Source organism: Euprymna scolopes, chromosome 8 (assembly GCF_053919585.1).
Source record: "Euprymna scolopes isolate OS-2025 chromosome 8, ASM5391958v1, whole genome shotgun sequence".
Taxonomy (NCBI): Eukaryota; Metazoa; Mollusca; class Cephalopoda; order Sepiida; family Sepiolidae; genus Euprymna; species Euprymna scolopes.
The window spans coordinates 22,187,960-22,212,029 of record NC_136489.1 but is presented as its reverse complement, the minus strand read 5'-3'; the positions used below and the strand labels follow the sequence as shown (position 1 = coordinate 22,212,029).

General features: G+C 34.5%; 1 protein-coding gene across 1 annotated transcript in view; it reads left to right on the top strand.

Annotated features, from left to right (window-relative positions):
• LOC145284094 (uncharacterized) overlaps positions 1-24,070 on the top strand; it is a 149,581-nt gene that overhangs the window by 25,562 nt on the left and 99,949 nt on the right. Inside the window, exons 4-10 of the mRNA XM_080133159.1 lie at positions 925-1,136; positions 8,684-8,863; positions 10,326-10,398; positions 13,705-13,811; positions 16,906-17,007; positions 18,420-18,509; positions 20,064-20,491. Coding sequence (XP_079989285.1) covers positions 925-1,136; positions 8,684-8,863; positions 10,326-10,398; positions 13,705-13,811; positions 16,906-17,007; positions 18,420-18,509; positions 20,064-20,491 — 1,192 coding nt within the window. The remainder of the gene's footprint in view (positions 1-924; positions 1,137-8,683; positions 8,864-10,325; positions 10,399-13,704; positions 13,812-16,905; positions 17,008-18,419; positions 18,510-20,063; positions 20,492-24,070) is intronic.

The following is a 24,070-nucleotide window of genomic DNA, read 5'->3' as shown; positions in this document are numbered from 1 at the left end:
TATTTTGCTTTGTATTTCTTATATCAAAAAGTAATTGCTTCTTCTTAAACTACTTAGTGTTTTAGGGAAAAACAAGAAACAACGATAAAAGCGGGAAAATGTTTTATTATGGTTTGTCTTTCCTGACAGAAAGAAGACAAGTTTGACGTTTATCCATATTCTTATTGTTGTCATTCCTTTGTGAAAAGGAAAGAGCGAAGATTAATTAAGCAGCTGTTTTAGAATGAGGAATAAATATAATAATATCTCAATTGAAAACGGTCGTTGTTGTTGTTGATCATCATCATCATGATCGAAAGACTTTAATAACCGTTGCTATAAACCGTGAGGAACCTACCACTGTCAGTTAATTCAACTACTTTTTTTTATTATTACATTTTCGCCCCAAACAAGGTACATTGCCACTTTGATGTAGGGGGCTACTATCAGGGGTAACAACTACTGGGGTACTGTGTAGGGACTTGGGCAGCAAGATGTCTGTTCATGTTACACTTGAACTTCTGCACGTCAGTACAGTTGGGGAAGCAGGGCCCTGGAATGGAATTCCAAAGTCTAGCGGTTTTGGGGAAGAAACTACTGGAGTAGAAAGATATTTTACATCTACGGATCTCTACTGTGTGGGGTGGGGTTTAGCTGTCTGTCGGATTTGTCGAGGGTGTTTACGTCGTGGAGGCACAAGTGTGTGCAGTTCGTCAGAGCATTCACCATTAAAATACTCGTAGAACAGGCAGAGGGATGCAACATTTCGTCGATGGGAATGAGGCTGAAGCTTAGATCCCAGTCCAGGGCCTATCAGATTGGCTACTTTCTTTTGAACCTTGTCAAGGAGCGAGAGACTAGTAACAGACTCTCTCATCTATTTAAAACATGCTGTTTCTTATTTGAAGAATTGTTCTAATTTTTCTTGTTGTTGTTGTTTTCCAGCTTGAATCTGAGTCGAGAACTTGTGGATGTCCTGCCAAAAACCAAATCCATTCCTCGACCACAATTTAATTGTCCGTTCGTTGTCAGTCACCACTGCAACTACACAGACAAATACCGGACAGCTGACGGGTCTTGTAATAACCTGCAGAACCCTATTTGGGGAAGGGCTGGCACTCCCCAGATACGGTTTCTTTCACCGATTTATGAGGATGGTAATAAAATCTCTCTCTCTCTCTCTCTCTCTCTCTCTCTCTCTCTCTCTCTCTCTCTCTCTCTCTCTCTCTCTCTGTATATATATATATATATATATATATATATATATATATATATATATGTCATTTGTTTTTGTTTTTGCGATACGGTTTGAATAAATTCAATTATTTACGAAATTGCATTTTTACCTAAATGCGAGTTGGGAATAATTTTCCCTTTAACCAATTTGGTAGTCCCACATGGGGAGCGCTATATATATGTATGTATATATATATATATATATATATATATATATATATATATATATATATATTAATCTCGCTATATTCAGCCATTCTGATGAGTCGTAGACGACGAAACACGTGTCAGTGGATATATATATATATATATATATATATATATATATATATATATATATATATATATATATATATATATACATATATATATCACGGAAAGAGAGTTGATTCAAACTCGAGACGTCTTTCAAGGGCAAACGATGGCATTTTTATTTTTAAAAAGAAAGTAGGGGTGGAAATTAACTATGAGGTGTAAATGAGAAATTTTGCGTTCCCCCTAAATGCAAAAGTTATATTGAAGTTCTCACTAAATTGGAAATTTTGTTTTCTCAATTAAAACATCGTACCCCTCTTTCCTCTGATACTTTTTCAGCTATGATAGCTAATGTGTCTAGTATTACAAATTCTTATAGCAATTCGTCGGTACTCGAGGAATTTTGTCTGAAATAAATCCCATTTTCTACTGTACTTAATTCAAAGAAAAATAAAGATATTTATCTTTCCAGACCAGATAAAGGTGCGAGCGTAATCGTCCTGAACCGTACTGAATATGTTAATAAAATGTCAAATATTTTAGATGACACTTATTAAATTTCTTAAACTCGGCTCGGTCGACTCGTGTGATAATACTTTGAATATTGAAAACAAATTTCAAAAACGCTTGCACTTCTTATTTAAAAAGAATTATTACTCCAAAGAGATTTATCGGAAAATACGACCAACTGGGTCCTTGAGACCCTGACTTTATGGTGTCCCTAAAATTCATAAAGATAATGTGCCCTTTAGACCGATTTTATCCATGGTTGGTTCCGCTCAACATGTTTGCCCAATGTCTCACTGAATTACCTTCACCTGTCTGTACATTCTATTCTACTTATTGCGTCTCTGATTCGTTTACTTCCTCCGGAATCATTAGAGATACTACTCCCAATTAAAACAATTTTTTATTTTGCTTGTTTTATATTTCCAGTTTATTTACTAACGTGCCTATCGATGAGACCATTACTATTTATCGTTGTTCCACCTTTGCCGGAAAAATATTTTATTGAACTGTTTTCTCTTTGCACAAAGTCCGTCAAGTTTAGTTTCGACAACGCGATGTACCAACAAATTGATGGGATTTCCATAGGCAGCCCCTCAGCACCTATCCTTGCCAACCTTTTCGTTGGGTTTTATGAATTAAAACTTTTCAAATCACCACATAACACTTCTGCTTTATATTTTCGTGATGTGGATGATACGTTTGAAGCTTTTCCTTCACAGAACCTGGCTTTAGAATTCTTAAACGTCTTAATTCCTTACACCACGCTTTGTTTTTTAATATGGAGCTAGAAAAGGACACTCTCCCATTCCTCGATGTGCTGATTGAAAGGTCCAAAGGGTTTTTTCTTACCTCTATATAGAAAACCTACCTTTACCACTATATACTAAATGGTGTTCTTTTGCACCTAAAACTATCAAATCGACGTTGGCTTATACGTTGGTATATAGGGACTCAGTTCTTTGTTCTCCCTGTCGGCTAGATACTGTAATTACTAAAATTAAGAAAATCCTGGTCAATAATGGTAACCCAGAATTATTAATTGATAAATGTATTAACTTTAAAACCAACCAATTTAATCAAAATATAACCTTTGTCCCTTAAAGTATCCTGTATATCTTCAGTTGCCATGGGTTGGAGAAAAATATGTCCCTCTCATTAATCATCTTAAACAGATTATTAACAATTGCTTTCCGTCTTTTCTACCTCGTGTGATTTTCAATACGAAACCTGCATTTTCTTCTTTCAAAAAAGATGGTTTGCTTCGCACTAAATTTGGTAATATTATATATAAATTCCAATGTCAGTGCGATGCTGTCTACGTTGGGCGAACCAGTGTTCACTTTGAAACAAGAATTGGAGAACATATACCTTCAGGTTTTCATAATAAAAATTAAATTGTCCTAAACCCTACTCACAATAATTTAGATCCTGCAATTGGACAACATTTATTGGATAATTCAGAATATGGGTTGGCATATAAGGACGACTCCTTTTCAATTCTATTTTATTTATACGAAAACTATCAAATCCGTCTTCATTGCGCGACTCAAGCCCTCTCTCTGGAGACAGAAGAGTTCATTAATACACCGGACCTTTTGGCTGACTTGTAGAGTGATACTATAGTTAGATATGTATACTTATTCATGTATATGTATGCATTTTCTACTCCCTCTCTTATGTGTAAATTCTATGTAAGATATACAAATGCCCTCCTTTTCTCTCTCTTTCTCTCTCTCTCTCTCTCTCTCCTTCTTTCTTTCCTGTATATTTATATGCGGGATATCATTCCTCACTCGTGTTATTTTACGAGTTTTTTTTTCTTTTAAATAATATTCGATATATATATATCGAATCTCGCTAGATTCAGTCACTCTGATGAGTCGTAGACGACGAAACACGTGTCAGTGGATAATTATATTTAAAACTATATTTATATATGCCGCTCCCCAGATGGGGGTACCAAATTGGTTAAAGGGAAAATTATTCCCAACTCGCATTTAGGTAAAAATACACTTTCGTAAATAATTGAATTCATTAAGAACGTATCGTAAAAACAAAAACAAACATCTAAGTAAATCGCCATCTATTCAAACATTCGAGCGAGATGGACAAGCGGGTTACGAGTTTAGGCTCATTACCGTAGGGGTCACGATTTCGAATCTCGCTAGATTCAGCCACTCTCATGAGTCGTAGACGACGAAATACGTGTCAGTGGATAATTATATTTAAAATAATATATATATATATATATATATATATATATATATATATATATATATATATATACCGCTCCCCAGATGGAGGTATCAAATTGTTAAAGGAAAAATTATCCCCACCTCGCATTTAGGTAAAAATACACTTTTACGAACAGGGTGAATAACATAACTTTCTTACTTCTTTTTAAACAATAGTAGCATGTATTCTGCACCAAAGAATTAATAAGTAAGAATATCTATTATTAAAAAGAAGAATAGATGTTGATTTAATAGAGATATTAGACAACCCGTTGCCTTTTTTTTAAGGTAATTCTCAAATAGGGTACTATTGTCATGAATATAAGGGGGTGGAAGGGCGTCTTGTAATTGTTAAAGGAGAGCAGCTTAGTTTTACTAGCCTTAAATGTTACCATCCATTTGCGTCCCCATTCCACTATAGTCTGGAGGTCATTTTCTGCATACACACACACACACACACACACACACACACACACACACACACACACACACACATATATATATATATATATATATATGGAAATTATACATTAAATTATCTAGAATTACAAGAAAAATTATTGTTTGCTGAAGGAATACAAATAATTATTCAAGTATTTTTTCCTTAATTCATGGACTTTCAATGAATGTCACATCTCATCGTAAGAAGTGTTATTAACAAAATAAATGTGTGTAGTTACAAATTTTGCTTATTAGCATATGAATTGGAAATTCTTTACAGCACCTGCTTCGTAGCGTAGAAACATTCATGTAATCATTTCGTCAATTTTGGAATATTTTCCGCCTGACTCATGATCGTCAAGTACAAAAGCAACTGCGAGTCGCCATTTTTTTCTTTTTTCGATTGAACACTACAAAGCACACACACACACGCTATGCAGATAAGTTACAACGTAATCTATATGATAATAAACAATTGTGCATCTCACTTGCCTGTCGCTTGCACATGATGGCGTCATAAAAATGATGAGGTCACAAAATAATGATATTGTCTATCAAATAAAAATGAAAGAGGGAAAGAAGTGGGGGTAGAGGCCCCCAAGACGTATGTCTTTACCCCTGAATATGTAGTGTTCTTTCTTCTTCTTCTCCTTCAACAACAACAAAAACAACAACAACAACAATAGTAATAATAATAATAATAATAGTAATAATAATAATAATAATAATAATAATAATAATAATAATAATAATAATACGTCTGCCTCCACAAAATACACATAGACAAAGGACCTGGAAAAAGCTGATAAATACAACATAAATTTTAGTCACAATATTCAAATGAAATTCGAAATAGTAAGTTGTGCATGATAAGGGGGGGGGGGCAACATCAAAGAATATGGAACTGAAGACGAGGAGATGAAAAAAACACTTGGCAAACACAATAGATATAAATATTTGAGAGTTCGGGAAGCAAGCATAATTAAATATATAAGAAATAAAAAAGAAGATTGTAAAAGAATAATTAGAATAACAAGAGAACTCTTAGAAACAAAACTATATCGTAGAAATCTAGTTAACGGAATACATATCTAGGCAGTATGACTAAAAAAATACCACTGAACTATTTTAGTCTGTACCAAACGACTTGGGAATCTTGACCAGCGAAGGAGAAAACTAATGAGAATGCACAATGCACAGCATCCAAAAATGATACTGATCACCTCTAGAAGTAAATGATAAAAAGGAGAAAGTGACTCCTAAGTATAGAAACTTTGGAAGACAAAACTAAAGAGAACTGAGGCATCTCGACCAGAAAACCAGGAAACCTATAACCAATCGCAAGAATGGTAATAAGCATTATGCTTACCGACTCTACGTACAAAGGTGAGATGAGAAAAGATGACTGGTTAGTATAGAGGAATATGTGAATCACAAAAACAAGAATTAGAAAAATACATAACGCAGAACACAGAAAGGCTAATTATCGCAACAAGAGACACCATAAAATACACAAGGCAGCAAATACAGAAGCAATTGATAAGACGAAAAAAAAAAAACAAAGTGAAAGAACACCTTTTGACATGGCTGCGAAAAGAAACCTAGACAGAGAAACTTAATCAGTAAAAACAACCGCGCAAGATAACATAATTAGAACCAAATATATAAAAGCAAAGATCGACAGGACACAGAAAAACAACAAATGCAAATTCTGTGGACAAAGGGGGTAAACCATAAACTATATGTGAATGCAGCAAACTAGCCTCACAAAATATAAGAGTAAATGCGAACATATGGGGAATACAGTAGATCGGGGACGAGGCAAACAAATGCATCGTGACAATTTAGAGAAATGGTACAAACCGGTAGCAGTACTTGAAAGTTTAAATCACAAAATCCTACAGGACTTGAAGGTACAAACCTATAATCCCACCCAGATGTTATAGTAGTTAAGAAGAAAGAAAGTTAAATTGTGCTCATTGTTCCATTAAATACTTATCCCTATAAATCCTTAACTTTGCATCGAATGAATAACATAATACTTAGTTTGCTACACATAATCCTAACAAACGTTCGTACAAAATTTCAGCCAGATCGACCTAGTAGTATCTTAGAATGCTTCTAGAACGTCTTGAGGAGCAATACTGCTCCCCATTGTGGAGGTTGAGATACCCTAAAACTATGAGTAAAGCCGAGTAAATATGCTGAGAGTGTCCGTCAAATGTTTATTTAATCCTGGTCACGGCACCAAATGTAAATGGGTGTCCCGCTCAGGTCAGCAATTGGCTTCTGACCTCATCGAAACTGTTTGGTCGTGATCGTCTATTTTCCGGGAGGTCTTCACATAATTTCTCAGCGTCTCCGTGTTGATTTCTGCTGAAAAGCAAATCGCTTCGCATGCACGCCAGGCACTAACTATGAAAAAACGTTAATTTCATAAAAGTTACAAGTTTTTACATATATACATCGTTCAGTTCGATTACACCAGAAAACATCAAGATTCTCCCCAAATATCATTCTTCGTTCTCACGATGTCGGTCAGGATGGATGGACGGATGTGGGGGGGCGTCCTCCGGGAGCGTGTGTTTCACTCGAGATTTTGCTTGAATCTGCTAATTTCGGCCTGAGTATTTTCTTTTATACTAAGGTAACGGGGATGGTCTGGCGATCTGCTAAAGCAATCAGGGTCCAACACGCTTTCTGTGGAATCCCCAGATCCATTTTGCGTGTGTGCACCTCAACAGATCTCCCATAGCATGGGAATCTGGGACCAAGGCTCAACTGCGCTTTTACACGACCCCAAAACCTTGTCAATTTCTCCACTCAGAACCCCAGAATGTCTGAGCATGTGTTCCTCAGGTCAGACGAATGCCCGATTCCATTCAACATTATTTTGGCATTTTCTGTCATTGTTTTAAACAATATAAATATCCGTATGTTTTTACAAAGAACAAAAAATTCGTCCCCTTTTATAGGTCATCTGCCGCTGTCCGAGATTCAATCAACGTTTAACGGACAATCTCAGCATATTTACCCGGCCTTACTCAGGGTTATAAGGGATCTCAACCTCCCAAATGCAGTATTGAGATGAAAAATGCCTATTAATTGCTAACTGCACATTTATATAAAACTAAAACTAGATATACCTGATGAAACCTGGTAGCTGTATACTTATAAAGATCAGTTAATTTGTTTTTAAGTGAAAAACCTATACACATATCTAAATTAAAGCAATAACACATTTGTAATGCGTCTCTCTCTCTCTCTCTCTCTCTCTCTCTCTCTATATATATATATATATATATATATATATATATATATATATATATATATGCACACACACACATATGCCGCAAATATCACAAACACAACTGAAACTACTCTTTCGATCTTTTCAGACTTATGCAACCATATTCTTTTTTTATTTCTGTTAAAGTTAAAATGTTCTTACGAATGAGACTATACCAAGCGCATAAAAGTAACCGTGAAGAGAACGGGGGGTTGAGTTGGAAGAAGGCATGTAACGGAGACGGACACGTGCAACAGACTGTTTTTTTTTTTTTTACTTGGGGGATCATCACGGCCTAAAGGTCAATCAAGGATAAAGGTTAATGAATGTAAGGTTGTAGTGAAGTAGTCGTTAATAGTGTAATTTGGGTGGAATTTGATTATTTATGAGGAAGACTTAACAGGAACTTATTTACATTAGATGTTGTATTTTGCCTGGAAGAATGTCAGCAGAGAGAAGGGGAGGTTGAGTTGGGAGCAGGTGTGTTACGGAGACGGACATGTGTGACAGACTATTTAAGTTTATTAGAAAAACCGTGAGCAGAAAAGATTACAGAACTTTATTGGAACTGAATTTCGAACTAGAATAATTGATTAGGATTGTCGGAAGAAGCATAAAAGAAAAGAGTTATTTTCATTTGTTTTATTTTTTGTTTTTTGTTTGTTTTATTTTGTTTTTTGTTTGTTTGTTTGTTGTTTTTTTTTGCTTTTTTAAACATTGCTTACTGTTAAATTTTCAGGTATTTCTTCACCACGTACTATAGCCGTCTCTGGTAAACCGTTGCCCAGTGCTCGGTTGGTGAGTACCTCAGTCCATCAACCAGATTCAAACAATACACTTCACCGAAATATGTCGCACATGGTCATGCAGTGGGGCCAGTTTATTGATCATGATATTACCAGCACTCCTATAGAAACAGGTAGGTTGTTTTGTAGAGTGCCAGCTATATAATTTACTTGATTGAAAATAAAAGAAACTGGTTGTCGTCGAGGGGTTAGTTTTTATTTATTTATATAAATTTTATGATCCCGAGTTGAACATTGGTTAGACTGCAGCAATGTACTAAAAACAGATATGGGATCACGTGGTTTAAATAGAAAGTGTTATAGAAAACGTTGTCAGAACATGGAATTACATGGGATGGTGACATACAATCAATTAGTGGTTTCGATCTTTCTATTCGTCGTGCTTGTCGGTGATTTGGAACGAAGATAACTGAATAAATGACTAATGTCTTCTATTAGATTTGAGTCAACTTATTCCTTTTGAAAATATAAACGATTAGCTAAAATTACATAAGCGTATCCGAGGCATGCATAACAATTTGTGAATTTTCATTTTTTTTTCAAAATATAAAGTGTTAATTGCAAATGGTGTCCCCTAGCAAATATTGCGTAGAAGTGCATCCAAGGTATGAATAACAATTTGTGAATTTTCATTTTTATTTTAAAATATACAATTTTAATTGCAAATAGTGTCCCCTACGTCAGCCAGTACCGCGTAGAAGTACATTCAAGGTATGAATAAAAATTTGTAAATTTTTATTTTCTTTGAAAATATAAAGTTTTAATTGCAAATGGCTTCCCTTTATGCCCGCTAATATCACGTAGAAGTGCATTCAAGGTCTGATAAAAAAGTGCGTGAACTTTACTTTGAGAATGCAAAAAGATAATAAAGATTGTCGCGTTCATTATTTATTTGTAATGCAAATAAAAAAAACATATTTTCGGGGTTATTTATTTATGTTGGCAGTGTTAAAGAAAATGTATGAATGTTTGTTTTAAAAAGGTGTATTAAAAATAGAGAATAAATTTTAAAAAATGAAGGCGGTGGGTAAATCTCCGTTGTAAAATGCTTTTATGGTTGTCAACGTGTTAAAGTAGATTTATTTGTAAGAAAATTGCGTTAAAATAACTTAAACGTAATACGAAAATGAATGATGTAAAAAATGCAGAAAGTATTAACAATTGTTTATTTGGATAATTTAAACGCGGAAAAACAATTGGGACGCTGAAAACGTACACAGTAAAACAATACGTACAAATTAAAACAATACGTTAGGAGGTCATTTTAGTTTCATATATATATATATATATATATATATATATATATATATATATATATATATATATATATATATATATATATATACCGTATAACCTCCAATTCCAACGTGGTACGTACGGTTATAACATATTTTGTCTGATTATTTCTATACTCTATCATTTTAGCCTGACTTTTTGAAATGTTCCTCTCTAATTAAATATCTATCTCATTTTTCATGGTATTGAGTTTTCTAATTGTAAGAACTTTGAGCAGAAATATTTTTAATTGATTTTTGAAGTAAAAGTTGACCAATAAATATTATGACTTATTTGCAGGTCATGATAATTCGGATATTTCGTGTTGCATAAAAAATGCTTCCGAGGAAATTCGCCAACGCTCTACAAAGCGGTAACTATGACAACGTTTTGGTTTTGAAATATTAATTACTATAATGATTTATTAAGTTTATTTGGATATAAACATATCTAATCTACAAATTCTATTAAAAATCAAATATATAAAAGGCTATATGCCTGTTGGTCTATTTGTTCGTCTGTCTGTCCGTCTGTCTGTCTGTCTGTCTGTCTGTCTCTATATTGTCAAACTTTATCACTTCCGAAACTAAAAGTCGCACATAATTGGATTATTTATGGACTGTTCTTTTATGTATGTGCGTATTTGGTGACATGGCATCATGGATGTGTGTTGGTTTACCTTGTTCTTGTTAGTTGGTGTATAGCTGTGAATAGCAATTCATTCCTGTTTGTTTGACTCTCGTTAATGTGTAAGAATGTGTACATAAGATGCAGAAAGCTTGTATGTGAGTCATTGAAGATTTCCCTCTGCCTTGACTACCCCAACCAAAAGCACGGGGTGAGCTGTTGGGTATAAAATTGTTTTTAAGGAGTCAAAAATGTACATTTTGTACCTTGATCTTAGTTTATATTTAATTTTTAATATTTAACCGAATTTATACGAGTATAAATAGACAGATATCTATACTCCTATAAATTCGTTTTTCTTTTGTGTGTATTAATATTAAACCCCCTCTTTTCTATTAGTATTTATTTGCTTTCCCGCCAAAGCAAAATGTGACACGAGGTCGTTTTTAAAGTGGGGTTAAAGCAGCTCTCCGAAAAAAAGGGAAAAGGGGTACTCTGGTTCGATCCAAAAATAGTAATTGTCACAGTATAGAGGGTTTCCCCTTCATTGACTCGGACAAATTACCTTATGTGCAGCATCTGCAGAACAGATACTATACGTTGATCCCGACCCGAAGGCCAAGAACAACAGAAAAAAGGCAACCCTCTTTTCTATTTATTTAAAAAGAAAATACAATTTTCTTATATATGGGTTGTGGTATTGCATTCACTAGAAAAAGATCTAACTGATTCGCATATTCTTTTAAACATTCATTTTAATTAATTCACTATTAGTTTTTTCGTTTTTCCTATGGGATGATCATCTTTAGTTAACTAATGCGTGTAATTATATTTATGCATATATTCTACTTAATTTATACTTGCATAGTATTTGCGTAAAAAGTTTATAGTGAACATAAAATTGTTTCCATATATATTTATGTATACGTATATATTTTTGTTTAACCTATCTATCTATATATGTGTGTATATATATATATATATATATATATATATATATATATATATATATATATAAAGTGGACGTGTCTGTGTATCTGTCTGTCTATGTGTCTGTGTGTGTGTACATTTCCCTACGCAATAACTCTGACAATTTTAAGTCTACAGACTCAAAATTTGATATACAGGGTACTGAGATTTGGGAAAATCGATGTGATCGATTGTCGAGCAGAATTTGGCGATTAAGGGGTCAAAGTTCAACGATTTGACCTTTGAGAACTCTACAAAACTCCTCGACAATTTTAGATATAGGTTCATTGGACATTGATCTAACTTAATAATTTGATTTGAGCCCAAAACAATAAATGTTAAGGGGACATAATAGGGGTCAACGTTTCTAAAAAATTGCCATCTGCGGTTTCTACCGAATTACTCAGACAATTTCTGGTCTAAACATTTGAAATTTTACATAAAGGGTATTCGGAGATAGGGCATGGTTTTTAACCGGTTTGGGTCGAAAATATTTGGTTACCAATATATAAATGTATGTATGTATGTATGTATTTTTGCATGTGTGCCTTAAACTTTCGACAGAAGCGACGGATTTTACAAAGATCAGTATCATTTTGTATTCGACCTTTTAGAAAAATTGGCTAAAAACATTAATATCTTCACCTTAAACTGGTCACTTTTCTACATGGGGGGTCGCTTTTTCGCCGATATTTACAAAAGTTATCCTTTACTTTCGATTGTCAGGCCTTAATTCAAGCACAAGTCACTTCCAGTTTGTTGGTGGTCGTAACGGCAAAGACGTCAGGTTTTTTCCCCGTTCTTTTCTTCCTTCGTGGTACGGGTTCGAGCCTGCCTTCCTACTAGCACTTATATATATATATATATATATATATATATATATATATATATATATATATATATATGGTTTGAGTTCCGTTACAGTAAATTTGAATAAAAGTAAATACGTATCATATACGTTTAGAAAGCCAGTTCACAACGCAGAAATAATATTTTACTTGTTTGAAATTTATATATTTCGGAGCATTTCCATCTTCATAATTTTGTTTTGTTTTGTATTAGTTTTGTTTTTGTTGTTGTTTTTGTTTTTGTTTTTATTTTGTTTTTTTGGTTGGAATATGCTGTTGTCACAGCCCTACTTATTAACAGCGACGATTCAATGCTACTCAGGCTATAAAAACTAAATAAAATAGGAACTGACGAATCGAATTAATTCACTTCTGCTACCAACCAATCAGAAACCAGAATTTCTCCATAAACATTAAACCTTTCTCTAGCAATTTCGCATATGTTTTCTTCGTGTAAACCCGGGAATAACTTTTTGCTCTGTGGATTCCAACTCGAGAACTGTCTACTGCAAACCAGTCACCTCTCAGAACTTGTGTAGAACAACGAACCATCGGAAACTGTTCTGAAACTAAACATTTCTTACACTTCTAGCGGTGTAGAATCGTGTGAAGTTTCCATTCCCCCGCCTAAAAGAGATATTCTTTATTTTTTGTAAAACGTGAAATAGCGCTAGTGAAGAGCCAGATAAAATTTAGGGTGCATTTTCTTTTAAGAGAAATAACATACTTAGAAGCTATGAAGTTCATATCTTCTTAACGATTGTTATTTCTCTCCGGAGTTTACATTTTTCAATTTGAAATAAAGTATTTCCTGGGTTGTATCAATACATGATAATATTAAACATTGTGTTTACGTCTTGATAGGATTCACTGAAATAATCGTTCCCACTTAACCATCCCCATTTTAGATATTTTTCCGCTGATAAAAATACCGATTTTGTTGGTGTTTGTTGTGCATTTTTTGTAGATTTAGCTGGACATACATACATACATACATACATACAAATAGACAAACAATTGCCATTTATATTTATATATATATGATAAGCATTTTAGGATGTTATATTGCCAGTAACATAGTACAACAATAACAAATAAAGTATGATTGTCAACTTAAATACTATTTATGTATGTCTGAACATCTATACAAGATAACCCTATATGCCGGATAAGTTCAAATTAGTGCAAGAGACGTTGTTGAGACGATTAAAATTGGATTTTTTCTTCTTTTTTAGGCTGGCTTGTTTTCCAATTCAAATTCCTAGAAACGACAGACATTTTAAAAGTAAATGCTTGAATTTTGTCCGTTCATTGCCGACTCCGAATGTCAATTGTACTTTTGGTAAGTCCAAAATTATTCTTTTTGAGTTGAAAGCCATTTTACTTTAATATAGAATATAAATATTGCTCCAAACAAAATACCAATATAGAGAAGCTTTGAATTGTAAAAGTTTGTAAACTAAGACAAACAGAACAGCTTCCGGTAGGTAGCCAATCCGAAGAAGTCTTGAACTGTAAAGCTTGCAGACGAAGACGAAGTTCTTTCCTGTGTGAAGACGAAAAGTTAGATGCAGTAATTCTTAAGAGATTCAGTATATTTATACACGGTTTCTGATTGGTTGATAGGAGAGCGCGGCTCCATTTGATTGGTCGGTTCTTATATATAAATAAAACCTTCCAGTTTTTGTAATCATATATTCCTATTATTTTAATGTTGAAGGATGAGTATCCTTGCTGCTTTGGTTACTTGGAAACTTGGGTATAAGGATCAGTCAAGAGTCCGTTCTTGATAATTAGCCCGACAGGTAATGTGCCATTTAAGTAGCCCAATACCTATCGGACTGGGGTACGCCACCTAGGTATTGCCTAGGAGATTCAGCCTCCACGACCTTGCCAGCCGGCTTTCGAGTGAGGCAAGTTTATTGTTTTTTTTTTGCCTGAGGCGCCCTTAACGGAGAATGCTTACGGAGATGCCCGTGCAATTTTGATAGATCAGAGTGCTACTTCTTTAAATCACTACCCTCTTTATTATATAAAAAATATTGCATCAATTCTTGTCATCATCATCATCATCATCATCATCACCATCACCATCATCAGTCCCGTTGTTTGGATAAGCATTGGGATGGCAAAGATGGTAAGATTAAAAAAAAAAGATTGTTGTTCGCACTACTTTCTACATTACGGCCTGTTCAGTTCGGTTCCAAAAACTCGACTTCTCTGCCCTCTCGACTTTTGCCTTTTTATGAAAAAAATGTAAGAGTGAAATAGCTAGAGCCAAGAGAACGTATATCGAAATGGACAGGAAATGCATCGAGTCGCAGAAATTAGGAACTCGCGATTTCTGAAAAATTTATAATAGTGTAGCGAGTAATGGACAAGCAGCAATTACCCCATAGGAGTTATGTTGATAAATATTTCCTTAAACAAAATAATGTGAAATTCGTTCTTGTTTTTGGTTAATATTGTTGCTGGATATGTTCTTTATTTCATATAAATAGAAATATTAAGTTAGAATATTGTTTTATTACCGAAAATATTCATTTTAAGACACTTGCAATAAAGTGATACATACTTAAAATTACCAGAAAATAGAAAAATTATCATAATTTTCAAAATGTTTGTCCAAATTCCACAAAAATCAGGAAAATAAGGCACCTTGTTATGCTCTTCCAGTGTAACAAATTTCACTTCTCTGCGTTTCATAGCAATTTCAAAATTTAAAAAAGTATTGACCTGCAATAAAGCGATACATAAGGCTTATATGTTGTTGGCAAAATATTTTCTCCTAAAAACATATTTAGGATGATATGTGCTGACAAAAATCAGCTGATAATGCCACAAAAATGTAATCGATTTTGTAACAAGGTCTTTTTTTTTAATCGACTTAACACAAAAACCTGGCTTGATGGATAAAAACGGATGACATTTTTTGATTTAGCAGTGCAAAAATATCCTAAATGCAGAAATCTAGAAAACCTTCAAAAAGTAAAAACTGTTGCTCTGTGGATTATTATTGTTGATTTAAACAGAAACGATTTCATCCAATTTATTTCTAGATTTTCTGTTTTCCCGCCAACAAACATGTGTTTATCACATTATTTCAAGAGCTTTACTAAGTACGCATGTCTTTGTCAATTTTCCGTCTTTGTCCAATGAACATAATTCTTCCTCAGACTCTTTGGTTATCCTTTAATTATGAAATATCTAACATGAAATACTTCGAGAATCGAGTCCAATTGACATGGTTTCTGTGTTTTGCTGGAAAGTCTATGGAGGGGGAAGTGACCTAAAAGGCAGTCACCCGTACTTATACATGCCCGTATGGGTGTTAATTGTTATTAGTGTCGAACAGTTTACATTAGCTTGTATTTTTAAGTATGCTCAAGTCAATCTTTAAGAAAGTCTTTGAACTACGAGTTTTTACAAATGACCTTGTTTGGATTTTAATATAAAAATAGTCTTCTTTCGAAATATTATGCTTCATTTCCTTACGGTCATATTAAAAATAGAGTTTTACTTTATTTTTTTTATTAAATTGTTATGTAATTTGCTAGAATGACTAAGTAATTAAGTAAAATGTGGGCTTTTTACTTGATTAAAATACTTTTGTTTAAATTTAATTATTTTTATTTATTTTATTTATAGTTTGAAATATGTTAAACATTTTTTAAAAAAATCATTGTTAATGAACGTTTTGGTAGAAAAAAAAAGTCACTTCTGGTCCATTTTATGTTTTAAAATATGCAAATGAAGAAACGATTTGCGGCGATTTTAAATGGTACCTCTTCTTTTATCGTAAATTTAACTCATTAAAAATAAAAAAAATTAAATAAAATGGTAAGGCACACCGGGCTACAACAGGGAATCATTCGATCTGTAGTCGAATGTTCTACCATTCAGCTACATCTCCAGACTATAATAAATTTGTTTTTTTTATTTGTCTTTTTTTTTAAGAAAAATGATTTGCTGCAATTTTATTATCTCCTTTGGCCTGTGTAACGTAAAAATTAGTCTTTTAATCTATAAGAAAGAAAGACTATTTCCAAGATCGATTTTTGATGCTTATCGGATGAATTTCTGTACAAAACATATCTAAGAACACTGCCAGATATATAAATTAGTTTTGTGTGAAATTAGTAAAAGATTAGCTCAGCCGTTTCGGAATCTGTGAGGATGGAACTCACACGCACAAAGTGATTTTTATATAATTGTAGATAGATAGATAGATAGATAGATAGATAGATAGATAGATAGATAAAATGATATAGATAGATAGATAGATAGATAGATAGATAAAATGTTTGTTTTGTGTTCAAAGTTATAAATGAAATTATGTTATTTTAAATTAATGTTTCAAGTTTCTCAAGTAATGAAATTTTCCGCAACACCTCGACAAAGGTCATAAATTAAAGTCTGTTTTACTTTATTTCCAGGTTACCGTGAACAATTCAACAAAATATCATCTTTCATTGACGGAGGAACTGTTTATGGTAACAGTATAAAAGAACTATCTCAACTTAGAAGCCATGTTAAAGGTAGACTATTTGAAATAATTATGTGTACATTGAAAGAAGAGCCAGTCATTGTTTTGATCAATAATGACATCTATATATAAAAACATACGGCATAATCCGGTTGACACACGGGTTCCCCCTGGATCATCGAAGTTAAGCAACGTTGAACCTGTTCAGTACCAAATGGGTGACCATTTGGGACGTCCAGGTGCTGTATGTGCTCTCTGCTTATCTCGGCATGGTTTCCAGTCATCCTGGGCTTCTCTTTGCCACTTGACTCAAACAGTGCCGATTCAGGAGAGGTGTGATGGGGATTGCGCAACCCTTGCCTCGCAATCACGCGCGCAGCTGCCCCTAAATGGGGTATCCTTTGTCTTTCGAGTTTGAACGGAGGCATCGATATAAAAACGGGGAAGTTATAGCTCGTTGAATTACATTAAGTGCTTCGCCTTATCATAAAAACGACCCATACAAAATTTCAGCTAGATCGCCCAGTAGTTTCCGAGAAAACTTCTAGAGTGCACGTGGTACCGTGGTAACTAATCCTTAACTATGCTGACAATAGTCTAAAAGTAAAAGATAACACATGTAAATAATTAAAAAAAAAACGATCTGGTCTTTAAGCAACAACGTATTCTGTTCTTTCTGGAATGCCAACAGCGCTTACTTTGCAGAATCACGATGTTCGGCTAAGAATCCAACGGTTCCAGGTTCGCGCTCTGGTTCGGCAACCGTTTCCTTGCAGCAGGTGCATACAAATTGTGGCTACTTATATCTCGGTCTTTCCGCACCATTTTAGCAAAATGTTACCCCATTTCGACAAAATGGAAGCGATTTTTACTACTGAAAAGTTTACGTTATTTTCATCTGGTTTTTAAACTTTAAAATATTCTAGTGTTTTCCCCTGATACGTACAATATTTTATTTTTATAATTAGATTATCGCTTTTTGGCTTTTCGCTAGTCTTTAAGTACCTTTGATGTCCCGATTGCAATTTTATGAATATTTCGTGTTATAGCGATCAAAAGCTAAAGGGGGAATAACTCTAATGAAGGAAGTAAGAGTTATTGCCCTTATATAGATTAAAAGAAAAGGATGAGAGACCCTGGGGAGAATGGACAAGATGGCGGCTGCGCTAACACGTGCATATCGTGCTGTAAATATAGTTTGTGTTTCGACTGTGATAAATAGTATTTAACCAAAAACTAGCTTGTTACTTTTTATTCAAATCTTCCATGATTCCGACAACCCAACATTTGGCATGAAATATCTTTCGTCCTTCTGATAAATTGTGAGTCAACTGTAGCAACTCAAATTAATCGTCAGTACTATAGAATTCTAGAGAAACATATGAAAATATTATCTTATTCGGAAATTGTTATGACGTTTGGTTTAGTAATTTATTTTTATTTGGATTCGTTTTCATTTTTCAGGTCAGATGAAAAAATCGTTTCCTAATCTTCTGCCTAAAGATTCTGAGGACACCTGTATTCCAACTCCGACTACTCATTGTTTTAAAGCGGGTGAGAATTTGTTCTTTTTCTTTTGAAAGATGCAAAAAGATAAATCACGTTATGTAGATGCTTATTACGATCGTATCTTGTCGAACTCGGGAATTTTTCTGGCGAATTCTGGAATCTACATATATAAGCGGCACATTCTCTGTTTGATTGTCTTTATTTAATTTTTTTAAGGGAGATAATTACCTGAAAACTTCCGGCGTCAAATGGTGCTGATACAGTGGAAACAGATATTACATTTTAACTGGCCAAGCAGCTCAAGGAGCATCTTTTAAATAAGTCACTTAACTTTTAATTTATGCATACCAATAGTATTGTGTGGTCTGCGTTTAGGTTTGTCATTTATAAAAACGGAATACCTTTTACTTTTAATGTCATGTCAATGATATGTGAGATCGGTCCTTGCTCGGAGGGTCGAGTTTTATATAATAATCCGGTACATATAAAATTAATTTTATGTTTAAATTAATTGATAATATGTGTAAATTAATTAATAATATGTGTAAATTAATTAATAATAATATGTGTAAATTAATTAATAATATGTTTAAATTAATTTTATTAATAATATACTCATTTTTAATGCCAATTTATGAAAAAGTTTATAACGCCACAATTATTTTCATTTATCACCATTGTGTTGATATTAAAACGTAATATTGTTGTTTCAATCAATAATACAACGTATTGTTTGTGTATAGAAGTCCAACTATAGGTATTTCTATGCATAATTTGTATTTTTTTCAAGCAGGTTATAGTGAGTTAATTTGTGGTGTTATTTATTTATAATTTTATTGCCCTAGTTTCCTATTTAAATATATGAAATAGTTTTGTCGATATTAACAATAACTAAGTACGTGGTTTAATTTTTTTTAATCATAAATATTAGAATAGTCATCATCATCATCATCAACATCAACAAGGGTTTTATCACTCAATAAGGAACCCTTCCCTGAACTTTAGCCATCTAACTCTGTCCCGAGCTATTCGCTGTCATGTGAGACCCGTGTGCTGTATCAGGTCGTCTCTGCATCTCATTCTTGGTCTTACCTTTGGCCTCTTATTTTCACGAGGTGTCCATTCGATTTTCCTATTTTATAATAAACTAGTATTCAATGGAGATAATTTAAATGAAATTTTTTTTTTGTTTTTAATTACAATAGATTTATATTAACGATGAAATGTAAGTCATCTAATATATAAACGGCTACATGTCTGTCTGTCTTTAGTCTGTCTGTTTGTCTCTATAAAATCTTTTTTTCTTTTTCTTTGGTTTTTTTTTTTTTTTTTTTTCTTTTGATATCACGACTCTATAATAATATATACGAAATCTGGGCAAATTAAAATAAGATATTTAAGCGTATTTTACGCCCGAGAAAAGCCCCCCACCACGCTAGTAATTTAAAAACGAATATTTGGAGCTAGTTTAATAATCAGTAGATGGTAAGTAGTTTTTTGTTTGTTTGTTTGTTTGTTTGTTTGTTTGTTTGTTTAAAATCTGACTTTTTTGTCATTTCATGTTAGAAATATTAATTGTTATCTTCTGCACTTTTGTAGGTGATAATCGAGTCAATGAACAAATGGGCCTCGTCAGTATCCACACTCTATTTTTCCGGGATCATAACAGAATTGCTCACCACTTAAACAACATGGCCCCCGCGAGCGATGAGAAAATATTCCAAGAGACCAAACGAATAGTCACGGCGATCATACAACACATCAACTACAATGAATTTCTGCCGACCATTCTTAACACGAGCATTATGAAGTCTTTCGATCTTATTAGTCCTTCAAGTGGTTTCAATGATGTCTATAACAGTATGGTTGATCCGAGCATTCGAAACGCCTTTTCGGCTGCGGCGTTCCGTTTCGGCCATTCTATGGTCCGGTCATTTTTTACGAAACTTTCACCTGATTTCCACACCTCCTTCGGACCGCCTACATTATTAAAGAAAATGTTCTTTAACACTAGCGAGATCTTTGCGGTATGTACATTATTATTATTATTATTAGTAGTAGTAGTAGTAGTAGTAGTAGTAGTAGTAGTAGTAGTAGTAGTAGCTCACATGATACAATTCTCTACCTATATAAAAGCCAGGTACGGCCAACGATGGAGTACTGTTGCCACATCTGGGCAGCTTATCCTGCCTTGACAGAGTTCAAAATAGACTTCGTAGCTTAGTGGGTGGATGCTATTTTCTCTTGCCTTAACCTCTTTTCCACAGAAGAGACGTTGCGAGCCTGTCTTTGCTTTATCTTTATTTTCATGGCAAGTGCTCATCTGAGCTTCTATCTATGGTCCACCCTCGCCAAACTTTCACAAAAATACACTCGTCTGGCCGAAACCACTATCAATAATTTCCCACACTCTTTGTCTGTGCCTAGACCTAAATGTAGATTCCACGAACAAAGCTTCTGTCTTAGAACTGCACACCTGTGGAACTCTGTTCCGATTGCCTACTTTCTAGCTATGATAGTCCTCAACCGCGGCGAAGGCAATACATCTAGAGAAGGGGATCTCTGCTACAAACAAAAGTAGAGGGAATCACTGACTCTGTGTTAAATCGACTATTATTATTAAAAAGTAAAATGTTAAATAATGAAAATCATTATTGTTTTGTAAACTGTTATGTAAAAAAAGGCATGCAGAGAGAATGTGTTGACAGAAGGAATGTTTAATGAAAATAATGTGGTTAACTTAGAAACAATCAAGGAGAGAATCCGGTGAATAAACAAAATGGGTTTAAAATAACAGGTAGAAAAACGTGATTCAAAAGTCACATCGTAAAAGATGTGAGCTGAATAACGACATAGTAAGGCTTAGTTTGAATATATACAAGCAGGGAGACAGCGCTAGAGAGACGGAAAAGGCTATTTCTCAGCTGATTAGAAATCGTTCATCCGTGGAAACTATTACGTGCAGAGAAATAGCAAGAATGTAGGATGAGGATCATGCGTGCAATCTTCCAGATCACGTTTTAATCGGGAAAGTACCAAAAATAAATGTCGTTGTTTCAATGGAAATAAGTGAGTAGAGTTATTCTTTGTCTTGGTCTCCTTTGTGACAGAGTCTGCTACAATGTGTTGGGTTACGAGTGCCTACATGTTAACACATGTGTAAATGTGTGTAACATTACACTGGGTCGGTGCACCAGTCGCTAGTTTCACCCTATTACACAATTTCTAATCTAATAGGTCCCCTCACTTTCCACCAAGATCCAGCCGCAATGTTCCATCCGTGTGATTGTTTTGTCAAGTTTATGAATGGAATGTGCTCCAACGAACTAAAATGCTTGTGTTAGCAGTTCTCGTCATTCATTTGTCCATTCGCTCCGATTGCTCATAGATTTTTGATAGACCAGAGTGCTCCACCTTTGCTTGACTCTCCCCACGTTCCGACCTTGTGTTACATTTTCCTGTGGTGATAAAGATATAAATACTGCGATTCTTGATGTTATATATATGTAACTGAATTTGTGTTTATTAAATTTATACGTCAGTTGCGTTATCAATTTTTAGCCGTACCATACGAAAACTTAATTTCGTTTGGAATTAAAACAAATGGCACTTTTTACAAGTCGTCAAATGGGTTTTCGTTCAACCGACATCACGGTGAGGTCAGGGTAGAGGAAAGTGTCTTGCAAAAATTTGTCGCCTGCCAAACGTCTCTCTCTCTCTCTCTCTCTCTCTCTCTCTCTCTCTCTCTCTCTCTCTCTCTCTCTCTCTCTCTCTCTCTTCTTTATGTCGCCTGTCGTTTTATATCGTCAAATGACCTCATAACCTTTTTTGTCAAGCCTTTGTTTATTGTTTGCGCAAAAGAGATCAGTAGGTTGATTTTGTTTTGACTAACTTCTTCATAATGTCGGTCAGAGTTTTTACCGGGCATTATGACATCATTATGACGTATTTCTACAGTGGTCCCTAATCCAGGTCAACCCAGACATTATGATTAACCTTTCAATAATATCGGTCAGAGGTTTCCAGAGATTATGACATCATTGTGACACATTTTTTCGGTGGTCCCAGGTCAACCTTACTCTCTCCAACACTAACAGCTATGCCCCCAGTCACGACGTATACGTTTATAACATACTTTTGTTACTACATGTTTTTGTTTATTAAACCATTGCGTTTTCTTTATTATTACCAGTGTGCAAAACCACAGCACAATTTTTACAAGAGAAATATCTATTAAGACTAATTTATTTATGGGATGTTTACATAGCTTCCATAGCTCGGATGCACGGCATAATCAGGTTAACCGGTTCTCGTTAGATCATCGAAGGTAAGCCACGTTGGACCTGGTAAGTACCAGATGGGTGACCATTAGGAAATACCTGGCGCTGTATGTAGAAGTACATCGACATCTTTTGGGAAAAATCGGTTATATTGAATGCTACTTGCATAATGACCGTTAATGTTTAGGAATGCTCAACACTATACGCATTATATACGGCATAATCACGTTGACACGGCGGTTCCTGTTAGATCACTGACGTTAAGCAGCGTTGAGCCTGGTCAGTACTAAAAAGGGTGACCATTTAGAAATTCTAAATTTAGTGACGATTTAGGAATGCTGTATATGCTCTCCGCTTATCTCGGCATTGTTTTCAGTCGTCTAGCATGTTTCCTTGCCACTGGACCCACGCTGTGCCGATTCAGGAGAGGTGTGCACAACCCTACCTCACAAGTACTCGCGCAGCTACTCCTAGAGGGGGTATCCATTGTTTCTTAAGACCGAACGGATGCATCAATTATACGCATTGAAACATAAAGTATTGTTTGTTGCTGATAACTTTGATGCTTACGCAGGTCACGTGATGGGACTTCTTTTTCTCATTGGTTGATTTATTCGTCGTGTGGAGATGTTTCGTACTTGGTGTTTCATCGTCTATGAATCGTGATCGTTGCGCGAAGTCATTTTACTGAAAATAACATTTCTAATTTCGGACGAACGAGAGGGAGATTAAACTGCTCTTCCTTCCTGCTTCACACAGCTAAGACTTGTAACTATGACATCTCGTGTCTACTAGTTAGCGCCAGAATGATTGGATTTACACCGAGATATTTTTATATAAATAACAGTTTGTTTTTTGTTTTTTGTTTTTTGTTGGTTTTTTTTTTTTTCGTGGATCGATCATTTTTAGTGACGAAACGTTTTGGTTGTTGATGGATGGAGAGTTCTTGTTTCCTCGTCTATCCGAATACAGTATTGGTTATCATGCGAAGTAATTTAAGTGCAAATTACATTTCTCTCTTCAATGTTCAGGAAAGAGGGAAAGACCGAGACTAAACAAGTAATTTCTTTTCTCGGGTTCTATTACTGTAACAGAGCGCGGACACGCATATGCAACTGCATGCGAACTGACATCATTGGTAACGAAATACTATAAAAAAAGAGAAATAGCACGCTTGAGAAGATGATCACGTTAGAGGCGTGGATGACATTGAAGAGCACGTTCGAGAAAACGATCACGTGTGAGACATCACAGAGATAATGAGAGAATGGAAAAATGAATGTCGATGTACAACAAAAAACGAGTTGAACTTATTTTCTATTCTTT